This window comes from Tetranychus urticae, chromosome 1, assembly GCF_039701765.1.
Source record: "Tetranychus urticae isolate SD_2017Ah chromosome 1, NJAU_TeUrti_SD_1.0, whole genome shotgun sequence".
Classification (NCBI taxonomy): domain Eukaryota; kingdom Metazoa; phylum Arthropoda; class Arachnida; order Trombidiformes; family Tetranychidae; genus Tetranychus; species Tetranychus urticae.
The window spans coordinates 11,302,685-11,328,927 of record NC_142958.1 but is presented as its reverse complement, the minus strand read 5'-3'; the positions used below and the strand labels follow the sequence as shown (position 1 = coordinate 11,328,927).

At 34.9% G+C, this 26,243-nt stretch overlaps 1 protein-coding gene across 1 annotated transcript; it reads right to left on the bottom strand.

The window, feature by feature from the left end:
• Positions 1-368: 368 nt before the first annotated feature.
• Positions 369-26,141, bottom strand: LOC107361401 (uncharacterized). Its single transcript, XM_015928224.3, has 2 exons — positions 24,278-26,141; positions 369-1,950 (listed from the first exon to the last, which is right to left on the bottom strand). Exons 1-2 carry the CDS (start codon positions 24,573-24,575, stop codon positions 1,181-1,183), a joined length of 1,068 nt encoding a protein of 355 aa, XP_015783710.1. The 5' UTR covers positions 24,576-26,141; the 3' UTR covers positions 369-1,180.
• Positions 26,142-26,243: the final 102 nt, after the last annotated feature.

Sequence of the window (26,243 nt, the reverse complement as noted above, 5' to 3'; positions counted from 1 at the left end):
CATTGATTATGGGAAAAGGCAAAGACAACTTTTTCTGTCAATCAATCACAATTTACTTTACTGGACTTTGCATTTGCCTTCCCAGTGACATCGATATTAACTCTTGTAACTCAATATTTTTGCCTTTTCTGGTTCTACTTTTACAGATCATCAATTGTCTTTAGTTTGTCAAATGCTTGTTATGCATCAATCAATTAACTGTAATTCAATTCAACTATTTGCTTTGTTATCCAACAAAATCTGTACAATCAACTGTCGTCATTGATTGAACTAACTTTCTTGATGTTCACTTGATTCAGTCATCATTGTAAATAGATTTTCAATTGAACAAGAAAATAAAATGAAGTTTAGTCAATCAACTGAGGCAATTTGAGAAGATAACAATGATTAGATTTTTAATGATTTTTTCTTCATTTCATTCCATGAAAAACAAAGTTAAACTGAAAACTGAAAAATTATTGTTGATAAAAGTTGATCTTGATTCAGGCAAAGATTGGAATCCAGATTCGGGAATTTATCGGTTGAATAATAACAGGAATTTAATCATTAATCTAATTATTTTAACGGTTATTTGGTTATTGATGCTTATTTATCCAATTCTAAGGGTTAAACTGTTTTCCATTTCTGATTAAGATGAAGCTTAAAATATAATACTTTTTAGAGCCGCAAAGCTTGGATTAAACTGTGATTCCAAATGTGTGTTTGAAGCTTCGAAAGGCTCAGTAATGATGATAATAGAGCGGAAAGTTGAACGAAAATGTGTTTAATCGAAAAGAATTACTGTAATCATTCGATAATCATAATTATTCTGAATATTCTGAGTTCTCTCAATTTTCTGTTTGTTCTGTTTTCCTCACTTGCCAAGTGTAAGGCTTTTTAAAATTGGTATAATTTCAAGTAGAAAATTCTAATTTAAAGAAAATGTTTGGTCGATTCATTTGTTCATCAGGTGTTCTCCTTGATTCGCAAATCACTGATTCGTTGATTTCCATCGATTCCAGCGTTCATCATGACCTTAGAAGTTATTTAACATTTGAGGCTTTTGTGTTTGGACACAATATTATACACGTTGAGGTCAATGCTTTGCGAGTAAAAAGTAAATCCAAGTTGAGAAAATTTCACCTTGGACCACAGAACATCCAACGAATCTGACTCGAGTTAAATGCGTTTTTTGGACCAATTAACAGATAATACAATGGCTAGAAGTTGATTCATTTGTTATGTTATTTGCTGTTCTGTCAAAGGCTGTCATGTTAATTGCCATCACTGGATTAGTTGATGATAACTGATTAGTGTTTAATACTCCTGAGGTGAGTGAATATTTGATTGAATCTCGATGATATTCAACTTCACCTAAACTATTGTTGCTAATGTTGTTGGAATTGTTGCTTGGACTGTTGATCGAGTGATCCAAACATTTAGATTGGTTAATCTCAATTAGCCGTAAAATGTCTCGAAAGATTGGTACGATTCGCCAATTGTATTTAGCTGAACACTCGAGGTAATTAAACTTCCATTGTTTTTTAACTAAATTGGCTAATTCTTTAAATGCTGGAGTTAAATCGTCCCAGTGATGGTGATGATGATGATGATGGTGGTGATGGTGATGTCGATGGTTGTGAGATGATGATGATTGGTGTTGAGTTCGGGAAGCAGATACAGTTGATGTTGAAACTTGTGTCGTTGTTGGATGAGCACTGTGATGGTTCCGATGAGATCGTTGAGACAGCCAAGAAGGATTGCGAGAAGTTAATCCAGAAAACCTTAGATGTGAGATTGAGTAGAAAGAGTAACGAGAGTGACTCAAGTGGTGACTGTGACTGCTTCTCATGTTATTTAGGACACTTGAACAAAGGTCAGCCTTGTTACCGACCACGTAAACCGGTATATTTTGCATATTCCGGCTTTCAGATAATTGATCACGAATTACTTTGACGTATTGGAAAGATCCTGGAACGAGAAAAAAAGATGTTAATATAAAATCAAAATCCATGTTAATCAAGTCTATTCGATGTGTCCAATCAATACCCTGAAAAGATGTCAGGAAGGGATTTGTATATTTATTGAGTTATTAATTTCAGAATGAACTTCAAACTGTGCAATTTCGTAGATTATTTTGAATTCAGTGACAATTTACTATCAAGCGCACAAAGTAATGTTATTATAGTTATTCAAACTGGGAGTGATTTTTTGATTTTTAAGAATAGAACAAAAGATATCGAAGAAATTCTTCGTGATTTGAGTGCGCATTTTCATGTGAAAATTAGTTTGAAATATTAGGAAAACAGTGTCATGATTAAAGTGTGCTTTGAGGAGATTCATGAGGAATCAGTTTCGATTTCTCTGATAATCTTTAATTGTGATACAGGAGCCCTTTTCCTCGAACCACTTTTTTTCCGTTTTCTGAGTTTCGAAAGGCAACAGCAACAGAAACACCAACCGCAGTTGGACTCTGCGTTCCATTGAGTCCACTTGTCACAGACACTGAAGCCGAACCAAATTCCCAAAATGCTGTAGCATGAATACATTAAACTATCCAACGTCATCTTCAAACTTGTGACAAGAATCCTGTCTGGTGCATTAGGAGTGTCAATCAGTATCTGTCGAGGAGATTGGACAAGAACTTGATCATGAAACACTTGAAATGTGGTATAGTAATCAACATCGTCACATCTCGGTTTAACAATCAACTCAGTGCAGCTTTTAAAGAGATTAAAAAACTGGCCAGTTGGTTCGTCATAAGGATCGATGAATTTCGTGTTTCTTGGTAAAGTACCGAAAGATATGATCGCATCATAAAAAACAAATGGAGATGACGATTGAACCGTAGAATTCAAACATTCAAAAAGAACGTTCATTCGATTATAATTCGAACAACCAAGCAAATCTTGAACACTCTCAACCTGTCGATGAAAGTAGGTAATTATAGTGTAATGTACGTCTGTGGATTTCTTCATGAACTCGTATTTTGCTGTGTGGTGGGAAATAGGATCGTCATGATTACTGAATCGAAAGCCGAATGGTGTGTCAATAGTGTGCTCAAGGTAAATGAGAAAGTTGTTGCCACCTGAACCATGAGAAAAAGCATAGCTTAACGGCTCGGAATTGTTTCGACAAGTGATTCTCATAAAGATTCCACCTGCGTTGAGATGTCGGCTCATATTGCAAACTTTGGTTTCCAAGTAATTTTGTTTCGTATCAAGTGAGTAAATTGCCTTGATAAACGGTCTTGGATCTTCCGTTAGCTCTTCAATATCGCCAATCGTCAGAACTTTGGACAAAAAGACATCGCTTGAAAAAATTGCTTCTTTCAACGCCGAACAATGTTCATCAAAATCACTGACTGAATTAATGGTTACATTCTTGGTCCTAAATAATTTCATGCAAAGCGAGGCTATTTCATCTGGATATCGCTTATAAACTGCATTCATGTGAAGCAATGTTCCTAATGGAAAGTAAAAGTCTATTTCAGGGATTAATACGACTTCAGGATAACGGTGAATTGTATCAGTTCGGCTCTCCCATGATATGAAACGATAAGTTAAATTGAAAAGTTGGTAAGAACATCCAGAGAAGCAAATGAACCAAATAAGCGATTTACCGTTCAAAAATCGGGCTATTTTTTCAGTCATTTTACAGAAAATTTAGAGAGAAACTTATAACATATAAGCAGCAATAAATTGATGAACATTAGATTTTTCCCCAGTTTTTGCGTCTCTTATTATCATTGAAATGCAATAAAATAACCGATCAAATGTGCACAATTTATGTTCAAATTGACGTCTTCTTTTGATTGATAATCATGAAAATTGAATGAACTGTCACAAGATTTCAAAATATTCAGTGATGAATGACTCTCATTACTTAAAAAAACATAAAAGGACGGTTAAAAGCCTTGTTTATCAACTAAAATTGACGAAACTTTGCAAACTTAATCGTTACTTAATCATAGTGAAAAAGCATTTGCAGTAATGTAAACAATCTTGATTCATATGTTCATGAGCACAGACCTTCAGATACGACAATAATAAAAAAATAGAAACAAAAATTTATATACATTTCGATCTAACTTCATCGACCTAACTATGTAATAGGCGAAAAAAGCTTAAACTAAATACTAGCAAAACAAAAGTTAATCGAAATGCTTCCATTGATCGTGAAGGCTAGATCGTTTTAGACAGGCTATTATAGATTTACATCATATTTCACCCAATTAGCAATTTACTCATTGAGATGCTGCAGAATAAAGGTTAGCATTTTGATGTTGACCATAGATAGCGAACAGTTCCGATTCTGTTGGCTACTTGTGCTGTTAGAATAGTTTGCATTACATTTCGTTACGATCAGTATCTTTACAAAATGGGTTGATTTAAACGTTGCAATGCATCATCCATCATTGACGTTACTTTTGCATGCGATTCAATTACTGAGAGACTTTAGGGAAATTGATCAAACTCTTGACAATCAATCAAGCTGCTAGCAAAACAAATCTAAATTTTCCATTCCTCTTCTAATAAATGAATTGTTTTTACAGAAACAGAATTAAAAACTTGATTGAATCTAGAAATTAAACATCTTTTGAAAACGTGTCGCTTGAATTATTGAATGATCTTGATCAATCATGTAAATTGATCATTCATTGAAAATTCAAGTTGAAAATCAAAAAGGTATTTGGACGAAATTTCATATTTGAAAGAAAAGATTGATATTTTGTAAACCTTTATCCATTGAAAGTTTGAAATAAAAGCAGATGTGATTTATGAGCAAATATGAAACAACATTTTACCATGAAAAATATTCAAACTTTATTCTAGAATTTGATTTTTCCTTTTCTTCTCACTAACTTGAGAATCATCTGCAATGTGCAATTCAACTTGAAAAGTAAATAAAATTGTTATCGATTGAAAATTTGCATTGTTCGAGAATCTAATGTTGATCAGTCTTGAGACACTTTCCATGCTCTGAATAGCAACTTGAAACAAACACTTGATCGTTTCCTCAGTTGAAGCATGATTCACCATCATTAACCTTAACAACTTTTAACCATAATTATCATCATCTTATTATTAAACTTGCAAATGGTGTTGTCTTTATTATTAAACTATTAATTTGCATGAAAGGGCAACATCACAAGCTAATGCACATCATCCAAAGACAATGGCAAACAAGAGACAGAAAAGCCTGAAGCAAGTTCAAGTTTTATGCATAATCAATGTAACCAGAATTTTGTTCATCACCTGACTGACACAGTGTTCACTTGGAAGGTTAAGACACAAGAAACTCATTTCATTTGCAAACATTCGTTGTAACAAGTGTTGTTGCAACGAAACAAGATTAAATTGATCGTAATTGATTATTGAAAAGTGTCTAATTTTGAAAAAAGTTAAGAAAAGAGGGAAAATTAGAGAAACGGAAAAACTGTGATAATCAATTATATTGCTTTCTCTTGCCAGCAACATGAATCGGTAATGTAATTTTGCTTTGCCTTTTCATTCAGCATCATTTATCATCTTTCTTTGCGTAAATTACTTTGCAAATGGTAAAGAAGCAAATGAAACAAAAGCAAATTTGGAAAAGCAATTCAAGGCAGAAAAAGCACATTACAAGTTGATTGATGCTAATTGTTGAACAAGAAAGAGTTTAAACACAAACAGAATGCATCTCAATTTGATTTTCCTTGCTTTTTCCTTTTAAACATTTTTCCAAACTGATTCATGTTCCTATCAACAACCAAAATGCAAAACTTAAACTTGGCAACCAATCCAAATGGTGAACCTTTGTCGAGTCCTTTTTGGCCATCACCTTAAAAGGAAATCTCGTTGGCAATTTTCCGGCAATCAGTCATATTCAATGTCATCAACATCAGATTGCTCAGTGTAAAAGAAACTTCATCATCATTATCATTTATCTTGTGCCTAATGCAGTAAAACTGGGAATCTATATCACAAGTTGAATGGATAACAGAAAAGGCTGGCGAAAAGAAAATGAAGGGAAAATGGAAAGATGAAGTTAAATATGAAGATGGTGAAGAGAATCATCAATAGTCTGTATACAAAGGAAAAGTATAAACACATCTCTTACCAATTCTGTGCCTCTTAACCCTCTAAACTGAGTCTTGTTTTTATTATTACTTTTCTGTAATACAGAGGAGAGAAGCTGGGAAGAAAAAAAAAGTTATAAGTAAAAGTATAAGACGTGATAAACATGGGAAAAGAGGTTCGAAATGAACGACTCTAACGATGATTAGTGAATTGGAAGGGAAAAGTTGGAAAGGCAAGAAGCGAAATTGATATTGGTAAAAATGTTATATATTTTCAGTTAAACTATTGACCTAAACACTCTACATGAAAACTACAAGTTATCAGTTGTACAAGGATCGTCAACAATCAATAATCATTTTCTTGGAGTCAACAATGAAGGCACTTTTCCTCTTGTCTATTGTAATATTGCAATATCAAACAAACAAGTTATCCACTGGAAACAAAAAGGAGGTTAAATGAAAAGCAAAGTGAGACAATTGAAAAGGAATGAAAAGAGGAAAAAGTCTCAGGATATATTTATTGTTATTACAATTATAATAACCAATTGGTTTATTTTTATCTTCCAAAGGCAATGCAATTAAGGTTAGATTCAAGGTATTTCTTGTTACCTTGTTTTTCGAGGAATTTGCAGATTCTTTTTAGGGTTAATTGTATATTAGATATTATATTGACTTTGAAATAATAATGGAAAGTTTCGTTTGGAAATGTAATCAATTATCAAGATGATTTACAGAGCATTATTGCATGTTGTATCATTAGTTGATTGAGAAGTTAATAAAGTGAAATAAATTGCCAACATTTATTTATTTGTCTCCAAGTTTGTATTATTTGAGAAGAGAATCAAATTTGCTTTTTTCCTATTCCAACAGATTCGAAGGTTACCATTGAAAAGGTGGGAAATTGTCAGTTAAAATTATAACCCTTCAAGTGTAGCATTTGAAATGAGACTCAATGTTTTGAGTGATAATTTAATTTGAGAAGCAAAATTAAATTGTACTTGTTAGCTAACATCTTGAGGTGTATAATAATGAAAATTAATAGTTGCAATTACTTTTGACTTTCCAATTCTATCATGATATTAGAAGCAAATTTTCGATGCGAGCTTATTCTTAAATTCATCTTCATCAGTAGCAATCCATTAAGTTTGAGCATAAAGCTCATTACGAACATTCTGCAAAGTTAATGTTATTGCATTCATTTTACTTCGCTTCAGAAGATATTGTATGCAGTGAGCAACAATCAGGCGAAGAAAACACGTTTGCGAAACAGAAACAGTGTTTTACAAATGCGACGATTTACTTTGCATTCGTAAAACTTATATTGCATTGTGAAGGATCTTATTTGCTTAAAATATTTGTGAAAGGAATTATACTTTCAAATGAAATGTCTTTTTAGCAGCTAATATCAATGTTTAAGTTTAACTTCGTGAGTCCTTCAGTTTTCATGTATTGTCATGTTACGATGAGTGCATCCATTTTCAACGATAATTTCTTTTCATTATAACATCCATTCTTCATTCTTTATATGAGTATCAATATGTTTTGTTTTCTGCTTTAGACTTTAAATTCGGCTCTAAATCAGATCCACACGAATGCAAAGTTGATATTAATCATTCAAATTAACTCTTTGATCAATTCTTTTGTTTTTAAACATTAAATGTTCATTAAATTTTGGCTAATCACGCAAAGAGTTACACGAATTTCGAATAAATTTCACTTGGTTTGCAATAAAGTTTAAATAACAGTAGCAATCAACTTTGCAGTTCATTTGGAAGTCAAAATAGTGTCTTCTATTCAATGGAATATCTTTGCAAACTTCTCTTTTCTCAGTCCTACAATGAACATTTCCATATAATCAATGACAAGGAATCAATGGATCAAGAGGATAAGCTTTGATATTTAAACATTGAGCATTTGTTTCTTCTGGTTCAGAAGAAAATAAATATAAATGACGTTTTGCATTTAATAGAGGGACTATTTTCAGGCAAAATATAATTCAAATATTAGATTCAAAGACATGTTTAGCTGCATTATAGCTACAATGTACAATGTTATGATCTACAAATTGCAACGAATGGAAACAAAAAGTGCAGAAAAGGCATTTTTTATCGAATCAATAGAACACAAAGTCAACGAAGACAATCAAGTCATTCTGCTGACACTCAAGTCTAAATTAAATAATGAAAATTGCAAATGAAAGCTACAACGAAATAATATTTCATTAAACAGAGTTGAGATCAAGATTGATTGACATTGAAAGCAATCTGGTAAACTCGAGAAAAATTCATTACTCTTTATCTGAACTGGACAGCATTCCAGTTACATGTCACAGCGTTGTTTCAATCATTCAAATGGATCTGTAACAACTTTCGATAAAACAATATCCAATTTCCATTGATTTAAATAAATGGAAAAACTTGAAATAAGTCCAACAAAAACATTATATTTCGATATAAAGAGGACATTCCAAGTCGAATGCTCAAGGAATGATCGAATTGCAAAGGTTCAGCTAAAGGTTCAGTTGGATCCCAGATTGGACCATTCATCAAACTTCGTTATTATTAATGGTTCACTTTACACTGTAATTTAAAAAAGGTTGAAGCAATTTAAAGTGTTAAGCTTTTCATCTTAAATATGAAAGGTTAGGGTCCAACAGAAATCTGGAGAAGACTGCACACTAGCTTTCACATCGAGTTTAAGCTCGTTTCTTGGATCCTCACTTCGACACGTGAACCAAACTATTCACTGATCTTTCAAACGATTGCACGAGTAGATCTCAGAGAGATGATTAAAAATAGCTAGAGCTATCGGAACACAACTATTTAGGGCTAGGACCTTTGTATCGCTAGGATTTAAGGTTGCGTTGGAGATTCACAGTGGGAAAAGAACTCTTTTTGAGCTTTAGACTTTATTGAAAAGTAAAGGAATAAGACTGTGAAAGTTTAAGACTTCACTAACTTTAATAAATCACAAAGAGTGATAGTTAAGACATAAGAATAGTGAGTGAGTACAAAATCATTTGAATGATAAATTTATATGAAAAATTAAACAAAGAAAGTGAAAATGGAGGGAAAAGAAAGAAAGCACAATGCTCGTCTGTCTACTCTTGTCGAGTCTGGTTAATGTTACCAGAAAGATGATTCACTTGAAGTGAACAGTGTTGTCAAGGGTAAAGCACCAATGAGACACTTTTGTCTTAAGACAACTTTTTTGACTATTAGCAACAGTAGCCTTTACTAGTGTAAAGGGATTAACTGATGATTGACAAGTGTTGAGATATGACTGGTAAATTAGAAAGAGAAATTCACCTTTCTTTCTTTTTGACATCTAATTTTGAAGCTTAAGAAAGCTATTACTCTATTGAAGATTTGGCTAAGTTTTCTTACCATGATTGTGGTCAAAAACTCAGGAATTAGGAATTTAAGAATAGCATTAGAGTGCTTAGGACTACCTTTGGCTTTTAAGCTTGAAAATTAAGAGATTGTTTAAACAATAAAAGTAAAAGTTTGTGGTTAACATAAGTATTCTGGCTTTTAAAAGTTTAACTGAATAATATAATTTGAATTATAAATGAAATGAAGTTAAATCAAGGAAGAGAAACAATTCATGGAACAGTATTGATAAGACCAGAATTTCTACCCTACACTGCCCTAGGAATGAGACCTTGATGTCTTTTTAAGACTGGGTTCAGGGATTGTTGATGTTCCTTTCCGGTGAGGCAGAGGCTTGTCTGAGTGGGTAAAATACGTCAGGTCTGACTTGAGAACATGGGATAATCGGTTCCACCATAACTGTATTCTGTGAGGAATGAGATGAAGCGGTTTCACTTGGCATATCCGGGAAAATACTTGAATCAGAACCTCGAGGTGGTCTGAATGGTTCAGGTAGACTTGCAATCATATCTTGAAGTCGGTCTTGGATTTCTCTTTGCCTGCGAATGGAAGAAGAAGTGGAAGTGGAAGAGGGAGAAGAAATGGAAGAAGAAGCGCTTGATGAAGCTCCAAGAAATTCAGAACAATTGTCAGTGAGAGAGGCAGTTGATGAAGCTCGGTCAGATTCCCTGAGGAATGAATAGATAGTTGAAGTGGGTGACAGTTGTGGAAGATCAATCAGCGGAGGAGGGAAAAGAGGCATCACTAAAGATGGATGAGAATTCTGAGAATTGTTTGAGCGGCGAGAGTGGATTGATTGTTGTGATTGCTGAGAGTGATGAGAGTGATTGGAATGGTTGGATCTGTGTGAATGATGGCTGTGTCTTGATGAGATTGAAAGAGCTGGAGAAGAAGGTGGAGGAGGAGGAAGTGAATTAACTTCAGGCACTTCTGGTTCTGGGATTTGTTCAAGTTGTTGAGGCGGTTGAACTTGCTCGACTGGTTGAGGCTGATTCTGTTCAGTTTGTTGAGATTCATTCTCTTGAGGCAATTGAGGTTCAACTTGTAAAGCTTTTGAAAGCTCAGGGGCATTCCAATTTTCTGATTGTTCCTCATTGCGAGGTGGATTAGCAGGTTGATCATCAGGTTGATCAGGTTCCAAATCGATGACAGGAATACTCCAATCAGCTGGTTCGATAGCTAATAGAGGGAAATGAGGAGAAACAGTGCGTTGAGTGGGTGAAGAGTCTGAGAGGACTGAAATGCATTCATCACTATCTGAGAATCGATATTCAGATGAATGAGGTCTTGATCCAATTGGAGAGACACATCGAGAATTAACCTCGGGATAACCATTTTTGAATCGGTAGGTCCAGTCAGTGGGCCATTTTGCAGAACCGCGTTTTACTCGATCAGAATAGAGTTGTAACAACTTTGCCATATGACGATTACCACAGGTGCGAGATGCATTACTATGATGAATACCTGAGTATTGTTCAGCCATTCTTTCTATGGGTTCCCAGAAACTCATATAACAATTCATGGCAGTAATTGCTTCTACTGCAGGAGAATGCGGCTCGTTTTTGATTACAAAACCAGGAAGTAAGAGGAAAGCAATTAATGCTAGAGAACAGGGACTTTCAGCATAGGGAGAGAAATACTGGGTCATCTCTCGTAACTTAGGCTTAATCATATCAATCTCGAAGTTAGTTAAATCAAGAGAGTGTAGAAGATTGATGAGTCCAGCACCAACAATAGCTGTAGCTGAAAGGAAAAACTCAAGAATTTGATTACGCACAGACATGAATGTTTTAGCATTGCGAATGTCACGATAGGTGAGTCCATGGTACTGTGTGTCCATACAGTCGACTTCATCATATGAAACTAAACTTTCATAAACAATGTTTCTATGTCCATCTACGATGACTACCCAGACAGGTCTTGGTCTGAGAGCGAAGATTGAATTATCTACTGAAAGACCTTCGATCCTACAGTACGCCATGTGGATACTGTATGTGGTCAAGGGTGAAGGGTGCATATTGATAGCTTCTTTAATTAATTGATCAGTAGGAGCACGAAGTCTTGGCATTCTAATTGTTGTGAGTCGATTGAAATTCTGTGCAGCAGCTTTAGCTTTGTTTTGTCGGTTGACAATATAGTTACTGTTAGTAGTTGGAGGAGGCTGATTTTTCTTCTCAAAATTGAATCCTTTGAAGGAATAGGGAAAAGTGCGTTTAGCATTCTTAATGATTCTTTGACGTTCTTCCTCAGAAACTCGTTGCATTGGATCAATGCGTATGAAAGGGCCAACTGGTTCAAGTCCAGTTTCATCAGCAACATGTTTTTCATGTCTTGGGGTATTACGAGGAGGAAGACCATAAGCAACATTGAGCCACTCTTCAGAGTCGGTTAAAAGGTAAAATGGGACTCTATTCCAGAAAATAGTGTGAGGGCGAGGAGTAATGGATTCAGGAACTCTAGTACCTACGGTAGGCTCAAAGCCCATAATCTTTTGAATAAATTCTTCAGATTCCCAAAGAGGCTCAGTAGGATCTTTGGTTCTCTTTAAATTATTCCAAAAGTTTAAGTTTACTTTGGCTAAAGATCTGATAGCGCAAGGGTTAAGAAGAGGGTCTTGAGGATTTGAATCCTTTAGGTTTGATAAGCAAGCCCAAAAGTTGAAGGTATCATACCAACGGTTTTCGTGAGAATTCTGATTAGGAGGGTTGCAAGTAGAAGTGATTTTGAGATGATTGGGAAGGAAGTTAGCGAGACGTTTAGGAGCTTTAATAAGCTCATCTCTAATTTGTGGAGCTAGGAATGGAAGTTCAATGTTAAAATCAAATTCTTCGAGGAATAGGCCAAGTCGGCATTTGGCTTCATGAGCTAAGATTTCAGAAGGAGGGAAAGTTGCAGAACAATGAGTACGGCGGCAAAGGAATTGAGATTTATTATAAATTTGAAGAGTTTCTTCAGAGGAAAGAGGTTGAACAAAAGGATAATCATCCTTAGGTGCAAAATAATTTACACATTCAGGACGAATGCAAAGAAACTGATGTGGATGATAGAGAGGGAAAAGTTGGAGAGCGGAAACTAGGTCTCTTAACCATTCAACGCAGAGAGTACAATAACAACTCTTACATGATCGACACTCTTTAGGGTCGATTGAGATTTGCTCACATAAATAGCATCGAATGCTTAGCTCAATTTTTTCAAGTTCAGGATTGTTTACCTGTGCTTTTGTAATTCCATGAGGAACTGGTTTTAGAGACATAGTTTTAATCTTTTCTTCATTGTAAAGATTTAAAAACAATTTTTCTCGAATGAGAGATTCAAACTTATTTCTAAGCTCTGAAAAGGCTTTAGCCTTAGCATTGACTAAATCTTTAATTTCAAAGAATCTTTCATTGGAAAGATAGTCTGGTAATGGAGCTGTAGGTAAGGGAACAGGGTACTCATTAGGCTTAAAATTGTATTCATTTGGCTTTAAATAGCGCTGAGGCCATTGATTTTGATTATCTGAGGATTGAGGCTGGGAACTTTTATTAGTTTTATTGATAGGAAGGGAGGAAACCGAACTCTGAGTAGATGGAGGAGTGGATTGCTCATTTATGGTACTTAACTCTGGTAGGAATATCTCTTCGATATCAGGGCCTTTGGTGGCATTACTCTTCTTCAGTTGAAAGTACGGGTGATCGATGGTTCTTTTACCAACTGAACGTCTGACCGGTGGCTTTGGAACCTTGAAAACAGGTTGAGCAGGTGCGCGAGAAGCGGTAGTTTCATCATCACTGTCAGATAAGACGATCGATCCAAAGTCAAAGTTTTCACGTGTATACTTCAGGTTCTTGGGTGGCAAAGGTGGAAGATTGGGATCATGAGGTGCTTGAGCATCAGATTTAGATTGGGCCACAGGAACAGAAGCACTTGAAGTAGAAGGCTTAGGAACGCCAAAGGTTGAGGGCTTTGGAGCACTTGATTGAGTTTGTGAAGCTTGAGCTTGAACACCAGAATTAGAAGGCTTAGAGGCCTGAGATTCTTGAGGAATCATGATTAAAACTGAAGGATCATCGGAAGATGTCGATGGAACCAAGTGGGCATCACTTACAGTTGGCTGAGAGTTAGGTGAAGGGGACCGAGGAGTTGGTCTTGGAGGTGTAGGAACCTTTACAGTTTCTCCTGAGGGAAGTATTCTTTCAATCAGAGTTGATTTCAGAATTTTCTGTTTAAGAATCTGCTTAGCTTGAGAAGTTGGAAGCATAATGAAACTTAAAGTCAAGGAAGACTCACAGGAAATAATTAAAGTCAGAGATTGAAGAGAGAAACGAAATTCCAGAGGAATAAGTTGAAAGAAATTTGATAAGAAAGAACAGAGAATTGAAGACTTTTGAAAGTTTGATAGAACTTTGAACAAATTTTGAAACTTGAACTGGGTTGAACAATTAACCAAAGATTTGAACAATAAGAACTCTAGAGAGTTGTCACAGTTAAAAACGAACTTTAGAAAGAGTTGAAACTGTCTCGGATGAGTGGACAAGTGAAAGTGAAGAAAGTAAGAAGGGACAAGACACTGATATAGTGAGGGCGCAATTAACGCTGTACGGTAAAGTACCAAGTACTGTTGTTGGAGGGAAAATTTTTCCTTTGTTTTAATCGTGGGAAAGGGGGAAAAATTTTGTTTTCTAGTCTCACTCTTATAATTGATTTCCCTAAGGTGAGAGTTATTAAGCTTAACTGTCAAAGTCAAGGCTTTGTCAAGGGTTGACTTGTTGTTATTATACTTTCTTATCTTATACTTGTCAAAGTCTTCGTCATAGCATAAATAGAGCACAAAAGTGCTGAGTGCAAAACTCTGGTTTTGTCTGGTTTTAGATCTGGTTTGTCTCTTTTGATTAATTATGTCTGGACTTTGTTGGGATATTTCTCGATCGGCAGTTACATATTTCCTTTTAGACTTTGGTTTCTCGTTTTGAAATTGATTTTTAACATAATTTGAATTATTAGGGGGAAATGGAGAAGTATCAGAATTAAGATTTTTCAAGGAAGATTGTGCATTATTTTCATTATTAGAGATTCCATGAGGAATGATTTCATTTTGGCTTAAATTTTGATTTTCATTTGACAATTCATTTTGAATTTGATTGTTTAGATGACTTGAGTCATTATTGTTATCAATATTATTATCAAGATTAGCTTTTAAATTGGAGCCGGATTTAGTTTGAGTTAAAGGCTTTTCAAAGCGCAAAGCAATAAATTGATTAAGATTAATAGGCTCTTTAGTTATGATCAAAGGCGGGTTTGCTAAGTTGTTAGATTCGGAGTTTGACGGGAGAGAGGACTCTGATAGTTCTAAGTTTTCTAAATTTTCTAAATCATTTTCTGAATTTGGCATTGAGGATTCTTCGATGGAATCAGAATCAGTATTAGGAGGCATCAAATCACTAGAGTGATCACTATCTCTATCAATTGAATCAATGAATGAGGGAGAGTCAGGAATGTTAAAATTTTCAGTTTGAAGATAAGTATCTGGATTAAAATACTGATCTTTTAACTTCTTCATTTTATCGGTTAGATCTCCTCGATACAATTTTGTATTCGAGACATTAGCAGTAAAAAGACCTAAGTCTTCAAGTTCTAGCAAGAGTAGGGATCCTTTCTGAATACCGCATACTAGGTATGGGCCATGGTACTTTTCGCGAAGCTTTTTAGATATTTTTGGATCTGGAGATTCATTTTTGACAAACACAAAATCACCTTCTCTGTAAGGAGAAGTAGGATGGAGAGCTTTAGTTCTGTTGATCTGATAGAGTTGCTGGGCATGAAGTCTAGCGAATGCAAGTTTTCGAGCTTGATTGACATCAAATGAAAATGAGTCTGGAAATTCTAGCAAATTATCAAGGGGTTTTCTGGGGTGTCTACCAAATACTAAGAAGTATGGGGAAAAGCGTGTTATCTTGTGGATAGATGTATTGATTGCAAAAACTGATGCTTCTAAAGCATTTTTCATGTTCTTTGTGCCATTCTGTAACACATAAGACCTTAATCGCTCAGCGATAGTACGGTTACACCGTTCTACAATTCCTTGCGATTGAGGATGGTATGGGTTTGATTTCTCATGCTTAATGCCATTTTCTTTTAAAAACTGATGTACGGCTTCTGATGTGAAATTCGTACCTTGATCGGTCTGAATAACTTTCGGAAAACCATAAGTTTGAAATAAGTTAGTTAGTAAAGTAATGACAGTGCTAGCAGTTTGGTTGTTGGTTAGTTTGGCAAAAACATATCTTGATAATATATCAACTAAAACAACAATGTATTTCTTTACCTGATTAATGACAATCGGACCTTGAACATCCAATTCTAATCTTTCAAAGATCTCATGAGGGATAGGTTTAGTTGAAGGGTCAACATAAATTATGTTGGCGGGTTTAGCAATTTGACAAATAACACAGTTATCACAGAGTTGTTTAACCAAGTCGTGCAAATATTGACACCAAAAACGTCTTGCGATTTGAAAGTAAGTCTTTTCGGGACCAAAGTGTCCACCAAGAGGAGATTCATGCTCATACTCGAATAAGTCTTTAAGAAGTTTTGAATCTATCACAAGTCTAGAACCAAAGGGTGTGTTTACATCTTTACGATAAAGGAGACCATCTTTTATCACATAACGCTTGAGCGTTACCGAATCATTGTTTTTGTACAATTGAATGATGCTTTGAATGTTGGGATTGTTGGCTTGTGTTTCACGAACCTTTTGTTTCCAAAGGGAAAATTCAGATTTAGAAGGAGTAGATGTGGGTTTGATATGAGAAATTTCAGAGTCAGTGGAGTAGCAAATAGAAGGAGGAAGAGTGAAATCATCAGAGTGATTTGTTTCAGATTCACGAACATAGTTTAGACCAAGATCATATAAATGATTTTCAAAGGGATCGAGAGTATAATCAATTAAGTATATCCTATCAAGATATTCTTCTTCAGGGTCGATTATTTTTCGATGAGACCAGGCAGTTTGATATCTCGAGAAGCAGTCAGGTGGATGCGTTGATCCTTGCTTGTAGATAACTTTGAAGTTATATGTAGAAAGCATTATCGACCATCTTTGAAGTCGGGAATTCTTGAAGTTAACTCTCGTGAGCTGGCAGAGAGCGTGGTGATCTGTCTCTATGAGAAATTCTTCACCTTCGAGATAATGATTAAATTTGTTTATTCCAACAAAAATAGCGAGAAGTTCCTTCTCGGAGATAGAGTAATGACGTTGATGTTTCTGAAGTTTTTGAGAATAGAAAGAGAGAGGCAACCAATCTTTTACATCTTCGATTGGGGTTTCAGGATCATAGTTTGAACTATTGGGATCTTCTTGTTGAAGGATTCCACCAACAGCATGGTCAGAAGCGTCTGCAGCAATTTTCCTTCGAAGTTTAGGGTCATAATGGACCAGAAGAGTTGTAGAGATGAGAGAATTCTTTAGGATATCGAGTGCTTTTCTGTCTTCGGGTAAGATTCTGAATCTTTTTTCCTTTGAGATTAAGCGATAGAGAGGAGCAGCAAGAGTGGAGTAATTGGGAATGTATCTGCTGAAGTAATTGTAACAGCCTAAGATTGACTGTAGCTCGCGAACATTGCGAGGATAGGGTAAGTTCTTGAGAGCTTCAACCTTCTTGGGATCTGGGCGGATTCCTTGGCCTGAGACTAAGTGACCAAGAAGTAAGATTTCAGTATAACCTAATTGACATTTATCCAACTTGATTTTAAGATTGTATTGACGAAGTCTTTCGAGGACTAATTCAGTGTTTGTGAGTAGATCTGGAAAATCTTTACCAACCACAGGAATGTCATCGAAGTAGCCGATGCATTTCTGGTAGATCAATCCTTCAAGGACTTTATTCATGAGGCGCTGAAAGATAAAGGGTGCGCTGGCAAGACCCATTGGAAGTCTTTTGTACTGAAATTTACCATCCGGGGTTACAAACACAGTTTTAGCTCGTTCAGAGGGAGGCAATTCGATCTGGTGATATCCTTGAGCCAAGTCGAAGATATTGAAATATTTACCATTTCTTACAACCTCGATACAATCATCAATGCGAGGCATTGGATGTCTAGGGACTCTAGTTAGACGATTCAGCTTGCGATAATCAATTACCATTCTGAAGCTCTTGTCGGGTTTAGGAACAAGAATTGATGGTGCGCCACCTTCAGCATTGGGTGCTTCTTCAATGATGTCATTATTGAGTAGTTCGTCAGTAATTCTTTTAAATTCATTACGACGGTTTATCGGGCAACCATAAGGATTTGAATAGGGTACAGTGTCACTATCAAGATCTATTTTTATCGGGCAAACATCAGAGGTAACTAAACCTAAATCATTTTTAGATTTGGCAAAAGTATCTTGAAATGAATCAATCAATTCAACTAATTGTTGCTTTAGAGGTTCAGGCAAGTTTTCGTCAACTTTTTCATAAACAAGAGTCTTAAAGGGCTGATTATTGATTTCTTTTACTTCTTGAGGAGTGTGAAAATCACATTTGGCCATGAGAGCTGGAGTATTACCAACTGAAACAGGTTGAGGAAGGGCAGAACGTTTTGAACGTGTATCCAAGATATATGAATCAGATTCATCTCCAGTTGGACGCATTGTTGCATCAAAAATTTGTTGAGTTTCCTCAGGTGTGCAAAATCTGAAGAAAAATGTAGGATCAAGAGGTTTAGAATCATAATACTCAGAACAGGTGGTCTTGTAATCATTTCCATCTGATTTTAACTGCATATAATACAAGTGGAGGAAAGCATTTCCTATCAAGCATACTGGCTCGAATTCGTTGACAATTTGGAGTCTGAAGACTCGTGACTCTTTCATATCAGGGTGTTTTACTACGGCATAAGCGAATCCATGTGAGGGAACATACTGCTTAGCGGCGATACCTTTAAGTGATCTGGTGTAGGGGATCACATGAGCACCTAATTCATCAGCAATTTCAGAATCAAGGGCTGAGATTGTGGATCCAGTATCCAACAGAACTCGACCTTCACGAACAAGTTCTCGATCAGGGCGACACAACTTAAAAATGGCTTGAGGCATATGATAAAGTTGAGAAGTTCCAAGTTGAGTGATTAAAGGTACTTGTGGAGTATCAGAAAGAGTAAAGGAAATGAAATTAGTACGGATAGCGGCTTGTGAGGGTTCAGGACCATTTGGAGTTATTACAAGATTGGCAGATTGATTGGCAGCAGTGTTGGTGATGGCAAGGGGTTGAGTTGTAGGAGCTTGATTTTGAGATTGGGATTGATTTTGCTGAGGTTGAGAAGTTGTACTTCTATTATAAGGATTGCGTTGTCGTGTTCGACATTGATTGATTGAGTGTCCAATACGTTTACAATAATTACATGTGAGATTGGGATTGTAAGAAGAGGAGGAAGAGGAATTAGAAGGCCTATTAACAGTTTTGGGTTGAGTACGAGTATCAGGTTTCTTGAGAAGTGAAGCTACAGTAGTAACTTTGGGTTGAAATGAGGATTTATCTCCTTTAGTTTTGTTCAACTGTTGTTGTTGTATATACTCAAAGTGTTTTCTGATGAGATACGTAGTGATCTGGTCAATGTTTCCATTGTATCCAAGAGTAAAAATTTCAGATTGAAGGAATTGAGGAAGATGATACATTAATTCATGTAGGAATACTTCAGGGGAATAGTCACCAACAGCTTTAGTGAGAGCTTTTTTAAGCTTTTGAATAAATGTGGAAGGATGCTCGGACAAAGTGTATCTAATTTGCTTGAGTTGAAAAGATGCGGAGTACTGCATAACAGGAGTTTTGATGGCATTGATAAGAGCGTCTACATAAGCTTTATACTCAGTAATAGTTTCACCAACTTCAGTATCAGCGATAGCTAACAATTCATGAGCTAGGGACTTTCTAAAACATCTATAACGCGTAGCGTCATCGACATTTTCTTGGGCTAACCGAGATTTAGTTTTGGTTATAAAGTCCAACATGTCTTCACCTTTAGTATACTCAATGATTTGAGGATCTGGCTTAAGAGCAGATAGAGAAGTAACAAGCGAAGCTTGATCGATTCCAGTTGAATTTGTGAAGTTCACAGGAACAGGAGAGCTTACTGTAGGTTGAGGCAAGGTCATGTGAATACCATTGAGAGCTAGAACAGCAATGAACTTTTTGAGAGTTCCTATCGGTAGAGATAGAGAAAATAATTCATCTTGGGTAACTCGAAGGACAGCGTCAGTCTCTCGACCAAGAGTAAGAATAATTGTCTGGATTTCAGTTTCAGTCATACCACGTTGACGGCATTGTGAAACCCATTGAGGAATCTCAAGATTCTGAACAGCAGTAACAGGAAGTTCACCAATTTCTTCATCTTCTAGATGATCACCATGAATCATTAGATGAGTGCGTAAGCATTCGTAGAGTCTTTTTCTGACTAACGGAGCAGCAGGGACTACAACATTCCAAGCGGTGAGCTTTTCAGTTGATTCAGCAGGAGTTAAAAGTTTTACAGTTTGAACTCCTTCTTCGGCAACGAAGTTTAAATTTGATCTGAGCATCGTAGCAAATTGAGGAGAGTTAAAACTCTGAATTGTAACAAATTACGGTTGAGGAATACACAAAGAGATATCACAAGAGTGATATAAGTTCAGAGCAGGAATGAAAGCGAAATAGCTTTGGGAAATGTTTAAAATTTGGAAGGAGCTTTTTATAGCTGAGAATACTTATCAGTATTGGAATTAAAATTTTGGTTGAGGGTTGAACGAAGATGACTTAAGAGTCGTTGAGCACAACAGGCGATGAGATCACAAGAGTGATGAGGTTTAGATGAGTTCAACAGGAATTTTAATTGGAGATGACTTTTGTAGTCAGAGTTGTTCGGCGACAACGAAGATTCACAAGAGTGAAGATGAATTTAAAATTGTTCAATTAAATAAGCTCGGTGGCTTGCACAGTTTAAAACAGTGAAGAGTTACTTGGATAAAAGAAGTGCTGAGAGAAGTTGAATTCTGGGAGAAATTCTACGGTGAGAATTATGAGAGTGTAGGAACACTGAAGCACGTTAGAGTTTTTGATGAGGGGAAGGCAGATCATGCAAATGATGAGGGAACAGCAAACAGAAGAGGCACGGAGGAAATGGAGAATCCTGCCAAGGTCGCCAAATGAAAGGTTAGGGTCCAACAGAAATCTGGAGAAGACTGCACACTAGCTTTCACATCGAGTTTAAGCTCGTTTCTTGGATCCTCACTTCGACACGTGAACCAAACTATTCACTGATCTTTCAAACGATTGCACGAGTAGATCTCAGAGAGATGATTAAAAATAGCTAGAGCTATCGGAACACAACTATTTAGGGCTAGGACCTTTGTATCGCTAGGATTTAAGGTTGCGTTGGAGATTCACAGTGGGAAAAGAACTCTTTTTGAGCTTTAGACTTTATTGAAAAGTAAAGGAATAAGACTGTGAAAGTTTAAGACTTCACTAACTTTAATAAATCACAAAGAGTGATAGTTAAGACATAAGAATAGTGAGTGAGTACAAAATCATTTGAATGATAAATTTATATGAAAAATTAAACAAAGAAAGTGAAAATGGAGGGAAAAGAAAGAAAGCACAATGCTCGTCTGTCTACTCTTGTCGAGTCTGGTTAATGTTACCAGAAAGATGATTCACTTGAAGTGAACAGTGTTGTCAAGGGTAAAGCACCAATGAGACACTTTTGTCTTAAGACAACTTTTTTGACTATTAGCAACAGTAGCCTTTACTAGTGTAAAGGGATTAACTGATGATTGACAAGTGTTGAGATATGACTGGTAAATTAGAAAGAGAAATTCACCTTTCTTTCTTTTTGACATCTAATTTTGAAGCTTAAGAAAGCTATTACTCTATTGAAGATTTGGCTAAGTTTTCTTACCATGATTGTGGTCAAAAACTCAGGAATTAGGAATTTAAGAATAGCATTAGAGTGCTTAGGACTACCTTTGGCTTTTAAGCTTGAAAATTAAGAGATTGTTTAAACAATAAAAGTAAAAGTTTGTGGTTAACATAAGTATTCTGGCTTTTAAAAGTTTAACTGAATAATATAATTTGAATTATAAATGAAATGAAGTTAAATCAAGGAAGAGAAACAATTCATGGAACAGTATTGATAAGACCAGAATTTCTACCCTACAAATAATACAAACTCAACACTTTCATCTCAACATTAATGTGTTTACGTTGAAAGATTTACTTTTCAATGGAATCGCATTAAGAATTGTTAAACTCACGTTTGTCAGTAAAATTAGTTAATTAAAGTTAAATGATTAATTGAGCTTTCATGATTAACAGGAATTGAATGATTGAAGAAGAGCTGAAAAGCGAGTTTTAAAACTGTAATCAATAACAAAGAAACAAAAGGAAACTAAAGTAAACCTTTAAATGGTAAAAGCGTCAACAATTTATTTCGATTTGTTCAAGATTCTCTCGTTAATTAACCAGCTCAACACTCATTTGTATTCATTAGTTAATTGTTCTTCTCAATTGCATAATGAATAATGAATATCAGTTGATAGGCCAAGCAAATTGGAGAAACAAATCTCAACCAAATTGCCCTTCGAATTACAAGGTAAATTGAGTTTGCTCGACTAAAAAGGTAAAAACTCGTTATAATAAAGTGTAATTATTATCTTGATTCACAAGGAATTATAATTGCATTTAAAATTAATGTTTAACCGAACAACAAAATCCAATCTAATGGAGTAATTATGTTATGAATATGATCAGTTTAATGATCATTTTTATCCTCAAATCTTTACCCAAAGTTTAACCATTAAGAATGAATGAAATTTAATGAAAGCCCAAAAAAAGGTCAGAAAAGGTTTCCTTTCAATTATGTATTTATCATGGATTTTTATTGTTGAAATATTGAAACGATAAAAGGTTTTGAGTTAAAAAGGCAAACATCAATCATTAAACTGATTAAAATTGTTTCAACTTTATGTTCAATTGTTGTTCATTGAATTAAATGAATAACCATGAAAATGGTTTGAAAAGGGAAGGAGTGAGAAAAGAGAAGGAAAATTGTTATTCTTTTGCCAAGAAAAAAGTCAAAATTTATCTTCCTCTTTGGCTTTTCTCTCTTCATGTTATTCAGTTTGATTCATTTCCATTCAGTATTTATCCTCTTTCGCCAGTCTCATGACTTGTTTCGCGTTGAAAGGAAACATTAGTCTGGATGAAGAAAGAAAAAGAATCAATGATGAAAAGAAGAGGAAGATAAAGTAACCACGGTTACAAGCAGTTTTATTACCAATTCAATTCCATTTCATTCCTTATATCACCCAATATCATCATTATCATTGATATTGTTGGAAGAAGAGAGGAAAAGAGAGAAAAGAAGAAAGTAATTGAAATGACCATTTCTTGATAAAACTGGGTCAATAGAAGAGATTTACTCATGATAATCATGATCAAGGAATGAGTAAATTTCAATCAATATCGTCATCATTTTTAAATCAGTTGACAATCATTGAATATCAAACTTTCATCTTCACCTTGAATCTCATGTTTACTTGGAAAAGTCACAATTTTTGTCGATCTTTTCTTTCTTTTCTCTTCTTCCAATTTCTTTCAATTTAACTCACTTTCAAATCAAATATACTGATACAAGTCTTGGAATTACTGGGAGTTGAATTAGTAGCAAGTTGCACTGGGAGTTAAGGATGAGAAGATGAGGAATGAAAGAGACGAAAAGGGTAAAAGAAGAGAAATCAAGTTGAAAAGATTCATGAGCATGCTCATGGTTCAACCGGAAACAACATGAGGGAAAAGAAGAGAGAAGTTAACGAAAAATTTTCCAAGTGTTGAGAGAAAAGTGTAAAGTGAATGAAAAAATAATCAAAAAATGGTAAAAATGTACAATTCTGTAGAGAAAAGAAAAAGTGTCAAAAATTTCTTTTTTCCAATAATTATTTTCATCTCTTCTCAAACATGAACCTTGAAAGGTGTAAAATAGATTAAACCATTTTACTCATTAAATTGATATGAGCAATTTGAGGGTAAAAAAAACTGAACAAAGTTGCCTGAATAAATGATGAAAGCAAATGTTGAATAGAACTTGTATTCACTGGGAGTGATGGCTGGGAGTGAATTTTGAGTTTATAATTGTACGATTTGTTTTTGTTTTTCACTTTCAGTTGAAAAATTTTTACCTCGTTTGTCAACATTTTGTCATCAAATGCTGTGAACATTTTCACCAAATCAAATGTCAAAGCTGATAAAAGACAATGACTGATCACGCTCATTTCCCTGCAAAAACAGAAGAGTATAGAAGATGAATGTGAATGGATTAAAGTATATTTATATCAAAATATATCGACCCACTTGTCTCTCATCTTGTTTCATTTTCATCATTTTTCTCTCTGAAAGTTGCTTCCATTCTTCTTCTTTTTCTTTTTCTTTTTCTTCTTTTTTTTCGGTTGAAAAAGTTGTTCTTTTCTGGGTTGAGAAAAAACTTATCTCGAATTATCCAGACACTATTCTCTTTAGATTTATAATAAGATATTGATAAAAGACAGGAATACAAAGTAGAAGCAAATTTTGCTAACATCATCTTTATAAAAATCATCTTCTTCTCCTCGTCATCAGCATCAATTTAAAAGATAAAAACTGATGATTATGTATAAGAGTGGAAGAGGTAAGAAGAGGTGAAGAGCGATTGAAAAGTGGAAAGGCGAAGGAAAAAGAAAATCACTCCCAGTTTTCGTGAAAGAATTTTGAAAATTGATATTCTCTACTTTTTTTTATCTTCTTTTCCTTTTTTCATGAAGGAATTTGAAAGGCAAAACTCGAATAGACTTTTGATTGATGAATCTTTTATGGAATGTTACCTGGAGAAGTTAGGTCAAATATGAGAAGATATCCATGAGCACTTCTTAGAGCACAGCCACGGTAATCTGTCCACTCGAAGAAAGAATTGGTCGGAAAATAATTAATCATTGGCATGTCAATGATTTTAATCTGATAAACTGAACCGTTCATGATAATGGTAAATGTATAACTATTATCAGCTGGATTAAGGGTTGTCGCACTGCGAACCTCGGTAAAGGTTGACTCTAGAAACTGTTGGATTATTGAACTTTTACCAGTTCCAGTTGCTCCAAGAACTACAAGTTTAACAAGATGCATACCAATCCAAGAGGATCACAGAATTTCCAGAGTCTAGGTTTGTGTGGAACACGAAGAAGATGATAAAGGGCAGTGAGTTGAATACTGAATACGAAGAGTGTGTAAAGATGATTATTAACTGAAGTAAATGGCGATTCCAACAAGTCAAGTCTGATAAGGTAACAATCTTTAATCACATTAAACTGATTCATTGGCATCTTTGACCTTCCAGTTTATATGGCAACCTGAGTAACACTTTACACAAACCAAGATAATCTCATAATAATGGTAATAATGATGATCCAGATGATAATGGTGATAATAATAATTTACTAGATTCTTTATTATATTACATGAAACTTGTTTCAACAATTTATCTCTTTTACGATTTCGACGTCGACTAAATAACGATCTTTCATTTGAACCTTTTCTCCTGTTTATCTGACGGTTCAAACAATGGCAAGGTAAAGAGCAGAGAGAAACACTTTTATTGCAATAATTTAATGGGAAAATTTGATTAACCTGATGATAACGAGTTAACCAAGTTGCGATTAGTTTTGCTGATGAAAGTTTCTCATGGAAACGACTTTTCACAAGAAATTGCTGATTCTCCAGTTGATGATGTAAATTATTTTTCTGTTGATTAATTTGTTGAGCAAACCAATAAACACATTTGAGCAATAAGGATTGACAATGGATTGGTAAATTATTTAATGGAATCAATGGAAACCTCAATTTAACAGAGCTTATTGCCAATGTTGATATCATAATATTTTCATATTAAATTATCATCATTATTATTAACACTTTCATTGTTATCCTGCGATAATCAAATGGTCACTTGAGGATGTTATTATTCATGGAATGAAGAAAATTTATATCTTCTCTACTTTTCCATGTTGAACACTTTTCACTTAAGCACATTCAATGTCTTTTTACAAACTATTGAAACTACTGAAATTCACTGAAAAAAAGAATTTTCTTTTCGTTTAAAGAAAAAGATTTACAGATTTTCTCCTTTTTCTGGTCAAAAATTGATTAAAACGTTTGAAGCTTTAGTTAATGGTTGCCTTGATGGTGATGAAATTGTTGGATTGATCATCATTGTTCACCATTGATCATCCAACTCTTGATGATGGGGATGAGTTGGAATAGGAAAAGGTGATCAATACTGTTGGACGATTAAAGCACAAAAGAATGGTTTAAATATCATGGAATTTTAGTTCTCTCGAGTTCACTTTTCATTTCCAGTTGATAAAGATGAACAAATGATGAGCACAATTGGTAAATTTATTCATAAAATTGGTGAAAAAAGTAAATGTCCAGAAAGAAGGAAAAACTTGTCCAACATGAAGAAGAAGAAGAATATTTTCTGTTTTTTGTTTATACCAAATGGATTACTTAATTTTGTGTCTCATCTGTACTTATACACTTTTTGTACACTCTTTTACAGTCTTCTTTATCATCATCACCATCACCCTCAACCTCATCATCATCATGATTCTCTTCACTCTCTCTCTCTCTCTCTACTTGTTCCTCAATACTTTTGGGTTAATCTGAAGAGAAACGTAAGCTGAACACTGCAATGGCGGATGAATGGAAGGCAGAATTGATGAAGAGTAAAGCATGGAAAGAGAGGATGCAAAAGTGAGAAGGAAGATCAGTGATGAGGATATAGATCGATACAAC

What these genes read in the sequence shown, in the direction of transcription:
- LOC107361401 (XM_015928224.3), bottom strand. Translation starts at nt 24,575, where the DNA reads ATGCATCTTGTTAAACTTGTAGTTCTTGGAGCAACTGGAACTGGTAAA. An exon ending in ATTTGACCTAACTTCTCCAG is followed by an intron (nt 1,951 to 24,277) that starts GTAACATTCCAT and finishes TTCTCGTTCCAG; the next exon opens with GATCTTTCCAATACGTCAAA.